Below are 18,359 nucleotides of genomic sequence, written 5' to 3' on the forward strand. Positions count from 1 at the left end.
GATCTTTGTGGAAAGAATTCTGAATGCAATTGCCCAAGAGACAGTGAAGTAATTGTTATTTTTAAATATTACTTCCGGGAAAATACATATTATTTTCATACCAATATAGGTGGACAAATACAATTGTTCCTCCCCCCTCCCACAAGTATACAAAAGGATTCATGTCTCACCTTTATAAAGCAACTATGGGCCTTGAGAAATTACCAAACTAAACCAACCACAGAACAGAGACTGCTGGTGGCGTGAAGAGTGCTGGGTTCACTGGTACAGAGAGATTCTGGCAACATCACATTAAGGATGTCATTTGACTTTTCAACATCTAGGGGCAACAGAAGGCAGCTTTCACCCAAGCACCATCTGATAGCAATTAGACAGAAGGATATCACAAGGAAGTTAGGAATAGGTAGATTTTATAGAAGTAGCTGAAATTGAGGTAGTGGTTCAGCCAAAGATTTACTCTAACATACAGCAGGAGCCAAGGGCCAAATAGCCTGCTCCTTTATCTGTTCATTTTCATAAACTGTCAAAGAATTCAGCCTTCAGCTTTATCCTGTTATTTTTAAAAGATGTTTTCTCCTTGAAAACTTCCAAACCCAGTTATTTGTTTTTGATGTGTGGCACATAGCAACAAACCCCACAGATAGGCAGTCTTGTCAATCCTACAAGTCTAGCTGTACGGTACTGTGCAAAAGTCTTAGGCACATACACAGTATATAGCTAGGGTGCCTAAGACCTTTGCTCAGTACTGTATTGTCAACATGGAGCAGAAAGCGAGTCTGTAAATCTGGCAGGACCAAAGGATTTCGGGAATGGCGAGGGCGGAGAGCTGCGAGAGGGGTCTGGGACAGGTGGCACAGAAGGAGTGCTGGGGCAGGGGGTGGCGTGGATGCAGACGTAACCCAACCTTGAGACACCAGGTGAGGTAACTTGATTCCAAACAATCGGTTTATCGATCATTACAGAATGTCTCTCTGATGTTTCCCGTTCTTTCCCTTCCCCTTTTCCCAAGCATGATTCCCCTCTCCCTGCCCTTTCCCACTCTCAGTCCACAACAGAGACCCATCTCAGAATCAGGTTTATCATCACTCACACACGTCTGAAATTTGATTTTTGTGTGTGGCAGCAGCCGCACCAATACCAGTACAGTGTAATACATCTGTTCATTAATGTGGCTATTATGGTCTTAACAGCAAATCAGTCAATCATGTGGCAGCAACTCAATGCATAAAAATATGCAGACATGGTCAAGAGATTCAGATGTGGTTCAAAACAAACATCAGAATGGGGAAGAAATATGATCTAAGTGGTATTGATTGTTGGTGCTAGATGGGATGGTTTGAGTATCCCAGATTTTCACATACAGCAGTCTCCAAAGTTTAAGGAGAAGGGTATGACAAATATCCAGTGAGTGGCAGTTCTGTGGGTGAAAAGGCCTTGTTAACGAGAGAGGTCAGAGGAGAATGGCCAGATTGGTTCAAACTGGCAGGAAGGCAACAGAAAGTCAAATAGCCACACATTACAAGAGTGGTGTGCAGAAAAGCATCTCTGGATGCACAACACATTGAACCTTGAAGTGGACGGGCTACAGCAGCAGGAGACCACGCCAGATACCTAATACGGTGGCCAGTGAGTGTAGTTGTTTACAGATCATGTGGTGCACTTTTCAGAGTATTTTTGCTTCAAGACATGGACTAAACCTATTACAACTGTAACCCACATAAATGTTTCTTCATTGTAACATGCACATTCTATAGCAAGTGCCTTCATGAAATCAACGTGGATGGTAACACACATGTATTTTGAACCGTATCGATTGATTGCAACAATGTAGCAAGTGCACATGCGGTCGATTGATCACGTGGTGAATCAACTGGCCCTCCTACACATGGAAGGATCTTCCGTTACGTGCAGGCTTTTGAAGGTACCTAGTTCAGCGGGCCTAGTTCGTCAGGCAAATCCCATCATGCGAAATATAAAGCAAATATGTTTTGGATGATGCGCATAGATTTTATTGAATTAATAAAATACAAAAAAAAGTTATAAAGCGGCAATTGGTTCATGGTGTTCATGGATGATGGTGAGATTAGCAAAGGGTTTGCTGACATTGCAGGGCTTGTAGCTATTGGAATGAAGTTGTGTTCGGTGTGTTGAAAACTATGAAGGGGGATAACTCATCAGAGCATGATTAGATCTATCCCGTAATAGTGATGGAAGCAAGGAAACAGACTGCTGGGGTTTTGTGTCCACTTTAGCCACAGCTGATCTTCCAGAAGACTGGAGTACACCATAAGACACAGGAGCAGAATTAGGCCATTTGTCCAATCGAGTCTGTTCCACCATTCCATCATGGCTAACCTCTCAATCCCATTCTCCTGCTTTCTCCCATAGCATTTCATGCCCTTACTCATCAAGAATTTTAGAGTTGGCCTCCACAGTTGCCCGTGACAGATTCACTACACTCTGGCTAAAGAAATTCCTCCTCATCTCTGTTCTGAAGGGATGCCCTTGAATTCTGAGGCGGTGCCCTCTGGAGACTATCAGTGTTGTTCCTTCATTTAAGAAAGACAACGGGGGTATATGCATGGAACACTCTATCAAAGGTGGTGGTAGAGGCAATACATTAAAGACAACTTTGCACTCAATGTCAAGAAGACCAAGGAATTGCTTGTGAACTAGAGGAAAAAGAAGTTGAGGGAAAGCACAGCAGTGCTCGACAAGGGATCATAAAACCATGAGACATGGAAGCAGAATTGGGCACTTGACCCATCGAGTCTGCCCCACCATTCAATCATGGCTGATCATCTTTTCCCCTCGTCAGCCCCATTCCCCAGCCTTTTCCCTGTAACCTTTGATGCCATGTCCAATCATGTACAATGCACCCAACGACTTGGCCTCCACAGCTGCTTGTGGTAATAAATTCCATAAATTCATCACTTTCTGACTAAAGAAATTTCTCCGCATTTCTGTTTTAAACAGATGCTCTTCTATCCTGAGGCTATGCCCTCTTGTCCTAGACACCCCATCATGGGAAACATCCTTTCCACATCTACACTGTCTAGACCATTCAACATTCAAAAGGTTTCAATGAGATTCTCCCCCCATCTTTCTAAATTCCAGCAAGTACAGACCCAGAGTTATCAAACGTTCCTCGTATGATAACCCTTTCATTCCCGGAATCATCCTTGTGAACCTCCTCTGAACCCTCTCCAATGTCAGCACATCTTTTCTTAGAGGAGGAGCCCAAAACTGTTCACAATACTCAAGGTGAGGCCTCACCAGTGCCTTATAAGGCCTCAGCTTCACATTCCTGCTCTTTTATGCTTCTACCCCTTGAAATGAATGCATATATTGCCTTTATCTTCTTCACCACCGATTCAACCTACAAGTTAATCTTTAGAGTGTGTTGCACGAGGAGTCCCAAGTCCCTTTGCATTTCAGATGTTTGGATTTTCTCCCCACTTAGAAAATAGCCTGCACATTTATTTCTATTACCAAAGTACATGACAATGCATTTTCCAACACTGTGTTTCATTTGCCACTTTCCTGTCCATTCTCCTTATCTGTCTCAGCCTTTCTGCAACCTACCTGTTTCCCCAACACTACCTGCCCTCGACCAATCTTTGTATCATCTGCAAACTTGGCAACAAAGCCATCTATTCCATCATTTAAATCATTGATATACAGCATAAAAAGAGACTGTCCTAACATCTGACCCCTGTGGAACACCACTAGTCACTAGCAGCCAACCAGAAAAGGATCCTTTTATTCCCATCTTTTATTCCTACCTTCTACCGATCAGCCAATGTTCTAACCATGCCAGTAACTTTCCTGTTATACCATGGGCTCTTAACTTTGTAAGCAGCTTTATGTGAGGCACCTTGTCAAAGGCCTTCTCAAAGAATGCCAACCGGTTCATCAGGCAAGATTTTCTCTTAAGGAAACCATGCTGACTTTGTCCTATAGTCATAGTCATACTTTATTGATCCCGGGGGAAATTGGTTTTCGTTACAGTTGCACCATAAATAATAAATAGTAATAGAACCATAAATAGTTAAATAGTAATATGTAAATTATGCCAGTAAATTATGAAATAAGTCCAGGGCGAGCCTATCGGCTCAGGGTGTCTGACCCTCCAAGGGAGGAGTTGTAAAGTTTGATGGCCACAGGCAGGAATGACTTCCTATGACACTCTGCGCTGCATCTCGGAGGAATGAGTCTCTGGCTGAATGTACTCCTGTGCCCACCCAGTACATTATGTAGTGGATGGGAGACATTGACCAAGATGGCAATCTTATCCTGTGTCACCAAGTACTCCATAACCTCATCCTTAACAATTGACTCCAACATCTTTCCAACAGCTAAGCTCAGGCTACTGGTCTATATTTCCCTTTCAGCTGCCTACCACTTTTCTTAAAGAGTGGAGTGACATTTGCAATTTTCCATCCTCTGGCACCATGCCAGCGTCTAATGATTTTTGAAAGATTATTACGAATGCCTCTACAATCTCTACCGCTACGTCTTTCAGAACCCTAATATGCAGCTTATCTGGTCCAAGTACCTTATGTACCTTTAGGTTTTTCAGGTCTTTGAGCACCTTCTCCCTTGTAACAGTAACTGCACCCACTTCTCTTCCTTCACACACTACAACATCTTGCACACTGCCAGTGTCTTCCACAGTGAAGAATGATGCAAGATACCCATTTAGTTCATCTGCCATCTCCTTGTCCTGTTATTACTTCTCCAGCTTCATTTTCTAGCAGTCCTATGTCCACTCTCATCACTCTTTTATTTTTTACATATTTGAAAAAGCTTTTTCTATCCACCTTGATATTCTTTGCTAGCTTGCTTTCATATTTCATCTTTTCCCTCCTAATGATTCTTTTAGTTGCTCTCTGTAGGTTTTCAAAAGCTTCCCAATCCTCTATCTTCCCACTAATTTTTGCTTTGTCGTATACCCTCTCTTTTGCTTTTACATTAGCATTGTCTTCCCTTATCAGGCGCAGTTGTACTATTCTGTCATCTGAGTATTTCTTCGCTTTTGGAATACATCTCTCCTGCAGCTTTCTCATTTTTCCCAGAAACTCACTAGAAAATCAGCAGTGGAAAGGCTGAGCAGTTTCAAGTTCCTGAATGTCAGCATCTCTGAAGACCTATCCTGGGCCCAACATATTGATGCAATTACAAAGAAGACACGGCAACAGCTATATTTCATTAGGAGTTTGAGGAGGTTTGGTATGTCACCCAAGACACTTGCAAATTTCTACAGGTGTACTGTGGAGAGCATTCAGACTGGGTGCATCACCTTCTGGATTAGAGGAGCCACTGCTACGGGTTGAAAAAGCTGCAGGAAAGTGCAAACTCCATCGTGGACACTAGCCTCCCCAGCATCGAGATCATTTCAAAAAACGGTGCCTCAAAAAGGCAGCATCCACCATTAAGGACGCCCATCACCCAGGAGATGCTGTCTTCTTGTTGCTACCATTAAGGAGGAGGTACAGGAGCCTGAAGACACACATTCAATGTTTAAGAAAGACCTTCTTCCTCTCTGCCATCATGTTTCTGAATGGATAATGAGCCCATGAACACTACCTCACTACTTTTTTTCCTGTCTTATTACACTACTTATTTATTTTTATATATTTCTTATTGTACATAATTCATAGTGTCTTAATTATTACGTCTTGCAATGTATTGCTGCTGCAAAACAACGCACTTTATGACATATGCCAGTGATATTAAAGCTGATTCTAATTCTGATTCAGATACAAACATTTAGGAGGCTCTTACCTAGACACATAGATGAAAAAAAATTGCGGACTGTGTTGGAGGGAAGGGTTAGATTGATGTTGAAGTAGTTCAAAGATTGGCACAACATTGTGGGCTGGAGGACCTGTACTCTGCTGTACTGTTCTACGTTCGATGTGCTTTCTAACAGTCCCTCAACTTGGTTCTGAGTGGCTAATGTATCTCATTAGGAATCACATTTCCTTCTAGAGTTGGGCAGGTGGTGACACACAGGGCAGGCACCCCATCTGACACTCATATAAGGCTACAGTGCTTTCCTGATGCATAGATATGTTTCCCAATTCTAGCCTGAATGTTCCTTTTCCACCTTGAACAGAGATGGATCAGGTATTCCTTGGAGTCTGCATTTTATCCAAGAATCTTTGAGAGTATTCTTGAATCTTAGTCGGGAGACTGAGTTTAGGAGCCACGAGGTAATGTTGCAGCTGTATAAAACATTGGTTAGACCATACTTGGAGTATTGTGTTCAGTTCTGGTTCCCTCACTATAAGGATGTGGAAGCTTTAGAAAAGGTGCAGAGTAGATTTACTAGGATGCTACCTGGATTAGAGAACATGTCTTATGATGAAAGGTTGGAGAGAAGGAGGATGAGTGGTGACTTTAAAGAGGTGTATAAGATGATAAGAGGCATTGACTGAGAGGATAGCCAGGATAGCCTGAGTGAATTCCCAGGATGGAAGTGGCTATACAAGGGAACATAATTTTAAGCATTTTGTTTATGGGAAATTAGAATTAAATAGGTGGTATAAAACAGTAAGATCAGAATCAGAATCAGGATTATTATCATTGACAGACTGTTATGTTTGTTATTATGTGACAGCAGTACAACACAGGAAATTTTTTAAAAATACTATAATTTACATTAAGAAATATTAGATAGATATACACAGATAGATAGACAGATAAATACTGTAGATAGATGAAATAGAGCAAAATAATGAGGTAGTGCTCATGGACTGTTCAGAAACCTGATGGAAGAGAAGAAGAAGCTGTTCCTAAAACAATAAGTGTGTATCCTCAAGCTCCTGCATGTACTCCCTGATGGCAGTAATGAGAAGGGGGCATGAATGGTGAGGCTCCTTAATGATGCATGCCGCCTTCTTGAAGATGTCCTTGATGGTGGGGAGGCTGGTGCCCATCATGGAGCTGGCTGAGTCGACAATCCTCTGTAGCTATTTTCGATTCTGTACATTGGAGCCTCCATACCAGATGCTGATGTAACCAGTCAGGATGCTCTCCACAATACACCTGCAGAATACCAAACCTCTTCAAACTCCTAACGAAGTATATCCAGTGGCAGGCCTTCTTCATTATTGCATTTATATGTTGGGTCCAGGATAAATCCTCTGAGGGTTCAGAGGGGTTCACGAGAATGATCTGGGGAATGTAAGAATTAATATGAGGAGCTTTTGATGGCGCTGGGACTACACTCACAGGAGTTTAGTAGAATGTTGGAGGATTTCATTGAAGCCTATTTAATATTGAAAGGCCTAGTTCAAAGTTCAAAGTATATTTATTATCAAAGTATATACAGCCTAGAGATTTGTCTCCTTACAAGCAGTCACAAAAAAATAAAACCCAATAGAACATATTCAATTAAAGGCCATCAAACATCCAATGTGTAGGAATAAAAAATAGTGCAAACAATAAAAGTAAGCAAATAACATTCAGAACTGAAGTTCACAAAAGTAAAACCACAGTCACAAAGTCAGTCATCACTGCATTGGACACGGAAAGAATATTTCCTATAGTGTAAGAGTTTAGCATCAGAGGGTACAGCCTCAGAATACAAGGGTGTCCCTTTAGAAGAGAGATGAGAAGGAATTTCTTTAGCCAGAGGGTGGAGAATCTGTGGAATTCATTGCCAAAGAAAGCTGTGGAGGCCAAGTCATTGGATAAATTTAAAGTGGAGGTTGATAGGGTCTTGATTAGTCAGGGCATCAAAAGTTTAAGGGAGAAGGGAGGAGAAAGAGGTTGACAAAGATAATAATTCTGCTTTTAAGGAAAGGTGGAGCAGATTGAAAAGGCCCAATGGCCCAATTCTGCTTCTACGTATTATACTCTGAGATGCTGACGCCCAGGAACTTGTGCATTCTTCCAGTTTCCCCTTTCTGAAGCCCATAATCGGTCTTGCTGAAGTTGAGTGCAAGGTTGTTGATGTGAAATCACTCAACCAGCTGATCTATCTTGCTCCTGTATGCCTCCTCACCACTATCTGACACTCTGCCAACAACAGCTGTGTCATTAGTGAATTTGTAGATGGTATTTGAGCTGTACATAGTCATGAGTGCAAGGAGAGAGCAGAGCAGTGGGCTAAACATGCATCCTTGAAGTAGGCCTGCCTTGACTGTCAGTGAAGAGGGGATGCTACTCAGATCAATCCCTATAAAAACCTTTGCATTGAACCATGTTCTATCCATACTAATATCACTGAAGTCACAACTGCACATGATAAATTGGCTAAAATCAGATCAGATAGATACAAATAGATTCACTCTACTTATATTTATATTTAAACGCCCAGAAACACATCTGTAATTGGGGTGTACAAAATACTGTACATTCCCCAATGTTATGCTCCTGCTCTGCATGATTAATAGCCTTTTCCTAAAGGAGTATGGCTGGAAATCACACCAGTAGGTAGAATGCTGGCTCAAAATGTGTGTTCTAGCCAAGTAAGATGTTAATTACCTACATTTACCCTCATTCCAACTTAACTTTGCGTACCTTGAAGAAGTGTATCATCTTTCACAATACTTTTGTCAATGAACAACAAATCATTCTCAGCTCTGGGGAAGATTTAAAGTTCAGCTTTATTTGTCATATGGATGTGGAAATATGAAAACATACAGTGAAATGCATCCTTTGCATCAAAGACCAACTCAGTCCACGGTTGCGCTAGGGGCAGCCCACAAGTGTCGGCACTCTGCTGGCGCCAACGTAGTATGCCACAACTTAATAATCCTAACGTTTGGGTCTTTGGAATGTGGAAGGAAACCAGAACACCCAGAAGAAACACAGGAGGTCATGGCGAGAATGTATAAACTGCTTAAAATTTGGGAGAGGCAAGAGTGAATGGAACCCCAATCAGAGGTAGTTGGCGCTGTTATAATGTTACCCTACCATGCTACATGAAATCACTTTTCCTGGCTTGAAGCACTTTAATTGTCAATACAAAATATTCACCATAAGTTAGAGATGTATGCTTTATGCTTAATATAATAGCAACAGGGTAAACTTTGCCATCAGGATCAGTTAAGGGAGACAGCACTGCACTTTTCTGGGGTAAATGGATAAATACTTGAAGACTTAAAGAGAGTCTCCAGAGTAATGGTATTCCTTTGGAATTATCTAGACAGGAACTCATACAATCTGTAAGGGCTGAAAGGCAATTTTTTAATGTAATCTCTATTGATCTTTTTTCTGGAGAGGCTGGCTGCAGAAGAGAGAGTAAGCAAGCATATGAAGTGAACACACACAAAATGCTGGATGAACTTAGCAGGTCAGGCAGCATCTTTGGCAAAATAGGTAATCTTAATGTTTTGGGTCAAAACTCTGTATCACCTTTTGTTGAATGTGCGAAAACAAGTTTGTCTTCCATATCACAAACAAGAGAATATTTGCAGATGCTGGAAATCCAAACAACACACACAAAATACTGGAGGAACTCAGCAGGCCAGCAGGCCAGGCAGCATCTATGGAAAAGGGTACAGTTGTCGTTTCGGGCCAAGATTCTTCACCAATCCTGCTGAACACCATAAGAATACTGTCTATTGTTGAAGACACATAAAATTACCCAGCACTGTCAATAAGGAGTTTGTACGTTCTCTCCATGACCACATGGGTTTCCTCCAGGTGCTTCGGTTTTATCCCACAGGTTAATCGGTCATTGTAAGTTGCCCTGTGTTTAAGCTAGGATTAAATTGGGGGATTGCTGGGTAGTGTGGCTCGAAGGGTTGGAAGGACTGTATTCCAATCATTCAATCAATCAATCAATAAATGGTACTGGTTCTTCAGTAAGGCAACAAGGAAGGCTGGTTCAGAAAGTGAAAACATAGCAATAAAGGTGATCTGTGGAGGCTGAGTTGATTTTTATTTCCATAGAAGACAACAAAATGAAAGTCAGGTAGGAATCAAAATATTGTTGACATCGCACAATGAAAATCTACTCCACTCTCCAATCAGCACGCACTGTCCTTGAAAGTGTAAAACATGGGAAAGCCAGCAAATATGTACTTCATTGTTCGTGCTTGCAATGAAGAATCAACAAAACAAATATAATTTTTTATTCTATTTGTAGTCAAAATTTCAAATTTCATTTAACATTAACCTGTTTATAAGTTATCTTAGATTTAGATTTATTTATCACAGACACTGTATATTGAAATATACAGTGAAATGAGTTGTTTGCAATAACAACCAATACAATTTAGGAATATGCTCAGTGTCACATGTCTAGGCCTTACCCTTCTAAGATCACATCTCCTTCCGCTCCACTGAGTATAAAGTACAAGATCTTTTCAAATAACTTTTCTCTAGCTTAGAATCAAGACTCAAGATTGGCTAATGTCAGTTCCAGTATACTCGTGTAAAGGTGTACTCTGTTACTCTGGTTCTGAGGTAGCACAAAAAAAATACAATAAGATAAAGAATACAATGATAAAAAAACACAATAAATATAAATAGATAAGATAGCTTATATACATAGGTTGATTGTATGCCCATAAAATGATGCTAGGCATAGAAGTATCTATAGAAGGCATAATGTGACTGACAGGAAATGATAAAGTAGTGGTGGTTTGCAGTGTGGAGGGGTGGGTTAGTGGGTGGAGCTTTACTGCTTGGAGAAAATAACTTTTTTTGAGTCTGGTGGTCTTGGCTTGGATGCTGCATAGACTCCTTCCTGATAGCATCGGGACAAACAAACCATGAGCAGGGTGTGTGGGATTCTTCATGATGTCACTAAACATTTTCCGGCACCTTTCTGAATATATATCTTTGATGGTGGGTAGGCTGGTGCCGTTGATGCATTGGGCAGTTTTGACTACCCATTGTAGAGGCTTCCGGGCCACTGCAGTGCAGCTTCCGTACCAATGAGTCCACCAAAGATGTCAGGTATGTGATTTGCATGAGCCATACAACTTCTTGCCTTTGGTCATTGCCTTAGTACTTCAGAAAACTCTGGGGCGTCCTGAGCAAAAAACTAAATAGGTTTTAGCATGACGATTTGAAATTTGTTCTCCACTGAGCTGGTTTTCTCTCCTAGGCGCTCTACTAACTCCTGTTCTGCACAGGCCAGACATGCTCAGGTACTATCATTCCCAAATCTCTTTGCGTCAATACCATTCATTATGTGTGGTTACTGTCTTCCCTCCAATCCCCAAGATGCCATATTTGTCAGGGTTGAATTTTTCCAAATTTACAAAAATTAAAAGTCACTAGATGTAGAGAGCTTATATTTTTAAACAACAATTAACTGTGATCGAATATTATACAACATCCCAATCTGTGAGGTTTCCCAAATTTTAGAAGCAAATCGAAAATCAAATATGGTGAAGATGACAAATTTTCAGCCCTTAAACTAACATAAGGACCCACTTAGTGATGATATATCTACACATTCTGAAGAAGGGTCTTGGCTCAAAACATCAACTTTTTATTCATTTCCATGGATGCTGTCTGACCTGCTGAGTTCCTCCAGCATTTTGTGTGTGTTACTCTGGATTTTCAACATCTGCAGAATCTCTTGTATCCATACATTGCAATTTGACACAAATCCACTGAGAACTTTGACAGTATGAGAACAAAAACTAAAGTGAGAAGGGCAAAATCTTCGAAGTTAGCTAGAGCAATCCCACGAATCAGTGGTTTATCTGCAGAGGATGACAATTTTGAGAACTTTACTGCAAATTTACTCATATTTATACTTATGACTGTGAAGCTAAGCACAGCTCCGACGCCATAGACTGTTTAAGTTTGCCGACGACACCACTGTTGCTAGCCGAATCAAAGGTGGTAACACACCAACATATAGGAGGGAGATTGAAAATCTGGCTGAGTGGTGCCACAACTTGTCCTTTGCACACAGGTTGTTTGTCCATCCTGTTGAATGTGGTCTTTCATTGATTCTATTGTGTTTGTTGGATTTACTGCGTATGCCTACAAGTGAACAAATCACAAGGTTGTATATGGTGACATACGTATACTTCGATAATAAAGTTACTTTGAATTTAGAAATCTGCTTAGCTACCACTGTAGTTCGAAGCAATCATCGGTTGAAGGGGAGACTGTTCATAGAACAAAAACAATATCATTAACTCCCAATATCCGCAACATGAAGGGAGAGGGAGGAATTAACAAATGGCTTGGATGCTTGAGGGTATGTTTTAATAAGCTATGATCTTGGCTGATGCTATAATCTTTCGCTAAATTTACCAAATATTCCGTCAATGTTATTAGTTGGAAGTAAGCAATAGAATGTTAACCGAAAGGAGTTTTGACCTATTTACTGTGCATTAGAAGGTTATTGGAACGCACACATTTTAGCATAGTTTAGATAAATTTCTATCATCATATTAAACTTCTTATCCACATTATATCTAAGGTGAGAGTATCTCGAAAAAATATACCATCCATCCTTGTATGAAAGTATTAAGCAATTGTTATTTCAGTCTGGTTATGGTCGTAGACAGTACCTTCTGCCTGCACTGCACTTTCTCTGCAACTGTGACGCTTTATTCTGCATTCTGTTACTATTTACCTTTGTGCTACCTCACGGCACTGAGGGGATGAATTGCACACAAAAGATATTCACCGTACCTCGGGATAGTGACAGTAATAAACCAATGTCTGTGGAGTTGTTTGCCAAGCCTGCAGGTTAAATTGTAGACTTTTTGTCACCAGTCGAGGTGACATCATCTGTGCACAACTGAGTGCCAAATGCTTGCACTTATATTGGTATGAAACACGTGCAGTCAGCAGAAAAAACACTCAGCTGTGCATTGATGATGTCACCTTGACTGGTGGCGAAACGTATGTGACCTAACCTCCCAGCTCAGCGAACAACCCTAGAAACAAGCGGCCAACCTGAGCTACCAATCTTCTCTTTCATTTTACAATAAACCAATAGACCAAATTAACTACAAGCATGGTCTTGGGCTCATGTACACCCCTCACCCCACAGGTCAATAACAATGTTCCCACAACTCCTTTTGCTGGAAACAGCCAATTCAACACAAACCGGAAGCAGGGGTACGATTGGGCTACAACTTGTCTCAGAATATTTCCATTAAAGATGGTACTTTACTCATGATTAATGTTTCTATTAGTTCTAAGAGAGTTCAAAGTTCAAAGTATATTTCTAATCGAAGTATGTATACCATACACAACTTTGAGATTCGTCTTCTTGCAGGCAGCCACAAAACAAAGAAACACACTAAAATTCACGAAAAACCCCACATCACAAACACTGACAAATATCTAAAATGTGTTAAATCCTTCAGGATACCAAAAAAATTCCAGGTTGTATAGATACTTCAAAATCGTATCTCCCAGTGGAACAGGTTGCGGTTTGCTGTGATCATAGTCTGGAAGCAGTTTACTTCGTAGAATTGTTAGAAGTTTTGTTAACTGCCTGCATTGTCAATGTGTCTTGTCAGCACTATCTTCAATGATCAATAGTTGGATAGCCTCCAATCTGATGGCAAAGGCATCAATTTCTCCAACGTCTTGCAATTTTTCGCCCAACGCATCCAACTCTTTTTTTTTCATTCTCCATTCTGGTTCCCCACTCATCCCTTACCTGTCTATTAGCCCCCTTCTGATTCCCCTCCTCCTTCCCTTTCCCTCATAATCCACCTTCCCCTTCATCAGATTATTTCTTCTTCAGCTCTTTACTTCTTCCACCTATCCTTGCCCAGCTTCTCACTTCATCCTCTGTGCCCGGCCAACCTACCGCCCACCCCCTCACCTGGTCTCACCGATCACCTGCCAGCTTGTACTCCTTCCCCTCCTCCCACCTTGTTACTCAGGCTTCTGCACCCTTCCTTTCCAGACCTGATCAAGGTTCTCATCCAAAACATCAACTAGTTTATTCCTCTCCGTAGATGCTGCCTGACCTGCTGGGTTCCTCCTGTATTTTATGCATATAGCTCCATTCAAACATATGGACCTTCAAGTGGCATGCAGCTAAGCAATCGGAAATCCTTACGCAGATCTTTCTCCCCCTTAGTTGAACCATTGTCAGGCTAATATTGATAGGAGAGAAGAATGGACCATGGAAGAAAGGCAAAGAGGAGGGGAACCAGAAAGAGGAGATGGTTGAGAAGTGAAATAACTTGGCGCTGACCAGAATCCTTCCGCTGTTGGTAAGGAATTTGTACGTTCTCCCCATGACCATGTGGCTTTTCTCATTTCCACCCACAGTCCAAAGACATACAGGTTGATAGGATAGTTGGTCATTGTAAGTTGTCCCATGATTAGGGTAGCTTTAAATCGGGGAATTGCTGGGCGGTGCAGCTTGAAGGGCAGGTAGGGCGTTTTCCGCGCGGTATCTCAATGAATAAATAATAAATTAAAACTCAGAGAAACAATAAGTAAACCATAGACCTCGTCTCTGCCATTCCATGTCATATCAAATTCAACCATGAAGGGAGGTAATAAAGCAGTAAAGAATCCAGTACATTATTTTTAAAAACGAGATACATTAATCATGAGAATTCTCACGGAGTCCTTTCCGCATTTAGTTTCCCTGTGCGAAATCAATGCAAGGAATCCTGAATACAGATCCAATCACCACTCTACAGGTAAGATGCTACATCAATCCATTTTACAACAATGCTAATCTTTATGACAATCATTCCTATGGCTGACAGCAAAAAGTTCTTTTGATAAACACTTTAAAAATAAAATACTTCCATGATCCTTTTAGGCAGCTAAAGCAGGTGAAGGATACCAGCACAGAAATGATATTTTGAATGGGCCACACAATGCAAACATAACTCCCTATTACAGAGTAACAATAACAACAGAGACTTTCCATTTAAAACTGTTAATAAAATATTGCTTAAATAAATCTGACCATTAGCAAATTTTACACAAAAATACCACTAAATGCACTTGTGCCCATTACTAAACATAATACAAGATTACAGTAACACTGTTGGATGTTTAAATATATGTCGTATATGCACTTTATGTCAACTTTTACTTCTACAGAATACTTCTTTTAATGTTAATACTATTGTATGTGCTGTATGTGACATAAGTATTGTGTTTCGCACTTTGATCCCTGAGCAACATTGTTTTGTTGAGCTATATATATGTATACAATTGAATGACAATAAATTTGAACTCGAACTTCAACCTGATTATTCAACCTTCTATTAATATGGAGTAGATTAATATGAAGGCCTAGACAGAGTGGACATGGAGAGGGTGTTTTCAATAGTGGGCGAGTCTAGGACCAGAGGGCACAGCCTCAGAATACAAGAATGTCCCTTTAGAACAGAGATCTGGAGGAATTTCTTTAGCCAGAGGGTGGTGAATCTGTGGAAATTAATTGACGCAGACAGATGTGGAGGCCAAATCCTTGAGTATACTTAAAGTGGAGACTAATAGGTTCTTAATTAGTCAGGATGTCCAAGGTTACAGGGAGAAGGCAGGAGAATGGAGAGATAATAAATCAGCCATGATTGAACAGTGAAACAGAATTGATGAGCTGAATGGCTTAATTCTGCTTTTTTGTCTTATGGTTTTATAGTGTAATCCTTTGAGGATGACCATCAAAACCGACAAGGGCAGCAAGTGCACACGCATGCCACCACCTGCACGTTTTAGCTTGCCAACTCCTGCACTATTTGGTATCAATAATAACGTCACTGAATGAAAATCCTGGAATCTGCATCAGAAAGCCCATAGAAGCTCAAGAAAGCAACACACTAACTCTTTCTAAGACCAAGGAGGAATAGTTAGTAAATTCTAGCGCTGACAGTCATTAAAGATGAGCTATCTGGGAACAGCTGACTCAAATCTTTAATACATGAATTCTTTTCTAAAGCTTTACAGCACAATAAATCTGTTCAACTTACAGGTTCAATCTTCAGCGCATTCCTGTAGCTACCAAAGAGGGCTGCTTGACTCTTCAAAAATGCACGAGCAACTCCATCCCCAGTGGTCGTTGAAACTTTCTTAAGTCGGTTCTTCAGTGCTGCCAGCTGTGCGTAGGAATGATGATAAAGGAGGAAGAAAAGAAAATCAGCACACTCTCAAACTGGGCAATGCAATATCCCCTATTCAAACCACTCTCAAACTGGGCAATGCAATATCCCCTATTCAAACCACTCTCAAACTGGACAATGCAATATCCCCTATTCAAACCACTCTCAAACTGGACAATGCAATATCCCCTATTCAAACCACTCTCAAACTGGACAATGCAATATCCCCTATTCAAACCACTCTCAAACTGGACAATGCAATATCCCCTATTCAAACCACTCTCAAACTGGACAATGCAATATCCCCTATTCAAACCACTCTCAAACTGGACAATGCAATATCCCCTATTCAAACCACTCTCAAACTGGGCAATGCAATATCCCCTATTCAAACCACTCTCAAACTGGGCAATGCAATATCCCCTATTCAAACCACTCTCAAACTGGACAATGCAATATCCCCTATTCAAACCACTCTCAAACTGGACAATGCAATATCCCCTATTCAAACCACTCTCAAACTGGACAATGCAATATCCCCTATTCAAACCACTCTCAAACTGGGCAATGCAATATCCCCTATTCAAACCACTCTCAAACTGGGCAATGCAATATCCCCTATTCAAACCACTCTCAAACTGGGCAATGCAATATCCCCTATTCAAACCACTCTCAAACTGGGCAATGCAATATCCCCTATTCAAACCACTCTCAAACTGGGCAATGCAATATCCCCTATTCAAACCACTCTCAAACTGGACAATGCAATATCCCCTATTCAAACCACTCTCAAACTGGGCAATGCAATATCCCCTATTCAAACCATTCTCAAACTGGACAATGCAATATCCCCTATTCAAACCACTCTCAAACTGGACAATGCAATATCCCCTATTCAAACCACTCTCAAACTGGGCAATGCAATATCCCCTATTCAAACCACTCTCAAACTGGGCAATGCAATATCCCCTATTCAAACCACTCTCAAACTGGACAATGCAATATCCCCTATTCAAACCACTCTCAAACTGGGCAATGCAATATCCCCTATTCAAACCACTCTCAAACTGGGCAATGCAATATCCCCTATTCAAACCACTCTCAAACTGGGCAATGCAATATCCCCTATTCAAACCACTCTCAAACTGGGCAATGCAATATCCCCTATTCAAACCACTCTCAAACTGGGCAATGCAATATCCCCTATTCAAACCACTCTCAAACTGGGCAATGCAATATCCCCTATTCAAACCACTCTCAAACTGGGCAATGCAATATCCCCTATTCAAACCACTCTCAAACTGGAGAATGCAATATCCCCTATTCAAACCACTCTCAAACTGGGCAATGCAATATCCCCTATTCAAACCACTCTCAAACTGGGCAATGCAATATCCCCTATTCAAACCCACAATAAAAGTTTAACCTTGCTGACAGTTATTTCTTAAAATAGTACATTATTAATATTGCTATGGATTACAGAATATTATATAATATTGATATAGATTACACAATATTTTATATAAGTACTGTGCAAAAGCCTTAGGCACACATGTATATCTAGGATGCCCAAGACTTTTGCACAGTACTGTATTTGTCAACGTGCAGCGGAGAGCGAGTTTGTAAATCTGGCGGAAGCAAAGGATGCTGGGGATGGTGAGGGTGGAGAGTCGTGGGAGGAGTGTAGGACAGATGGCAGAGGAGTGCCAGGGCCAAGGGGTAGTGTGGGTGCAGACACACCCAGCCCTGAAACACCAGGCAAAGTCATGTAATTTCAAACAATTGGCTTACTGATCACTACAAAATGTCTCTCTGGTGATTCCTAATCCCTCCCCTCTCCCTTTTTCTTTTTCCAACCACGATTCCCCTCTTCCTGTCCCCTTCCCATTCTCAATACGTAATAGAGAACCATATGAGAATCAGGTTTATCATCACTCATATATGTCATGAAATTAGTTTTTTTGTGGCAGCAATACAGTGCAATACATAAAATTACTACAGTATTGTGCAAATGTCTTAGGCACCCTAGCTATATATATCTATGACTTCTGTACCATACTGTATATAAATGCTGAGTAATGCTGACCTTAATCCGATGGAAATGTTGTGGAAGGACCTGAAGCAAGCAGTTCATGCAAGGAAGCCCACCACCATCCCAGAGTTGAAGCAATTTTGAGGATCAGTTGGAAGGATAGGCACACTAACACCAACATGACCATCATCTCCACCATGATCAAGCAACACCTACTCCAATGGATAGGTCATGTCATCCAGATATGTAACTCACTTTTCCCTAACAGATACTTTACTCTCAGTTGAAGGAAGGTTAGCAAGCCC

The 18,359-nt window shown here is 41.0% G+C and overlaps 1 protein-coding gene across 5 annotated transcripts in view; it reads right to left on the reverse strand.

The window, feature by feature from the left end:
* Window positions 1-18,359, reverse strand: part of LOC134359757 (DENN domain-containing protein 1A-like) — a 634,195-nt gene that overhangs the window by 184,158 nt on the left and 431,678 nt on the right. For all 5 annotated transcript variants that reach the window (XM_063073354.1, XM_063073353.1, XM_063073352.1 and 2 more), the window contains exon 13: window positions 15,894-16,019. In XM_063073354.1, the coding sequence (XP_062929424.1) occupies window positions 15,894-16,019 (126 nt within the window). The remainder of the gene's footprint in view (window positions 1-15,893; window positions 16,020-18,359) is intronic.

The sequence above is a fragment of the Mobula hypostoma genome, chromosome 21 (genome assembly GCF_963921235.1).
Source record: "Mobula hypostoma chromosome 21, sMobHyp1.1, whole genome shotgun sequence".
Taxonomy (NCBI): Eukaryota; Metazoa; Chordata; class Chondrichthyes; order Myliobatiformes; family Myliobatidae; genus Mobula; species Mobula hypostoma.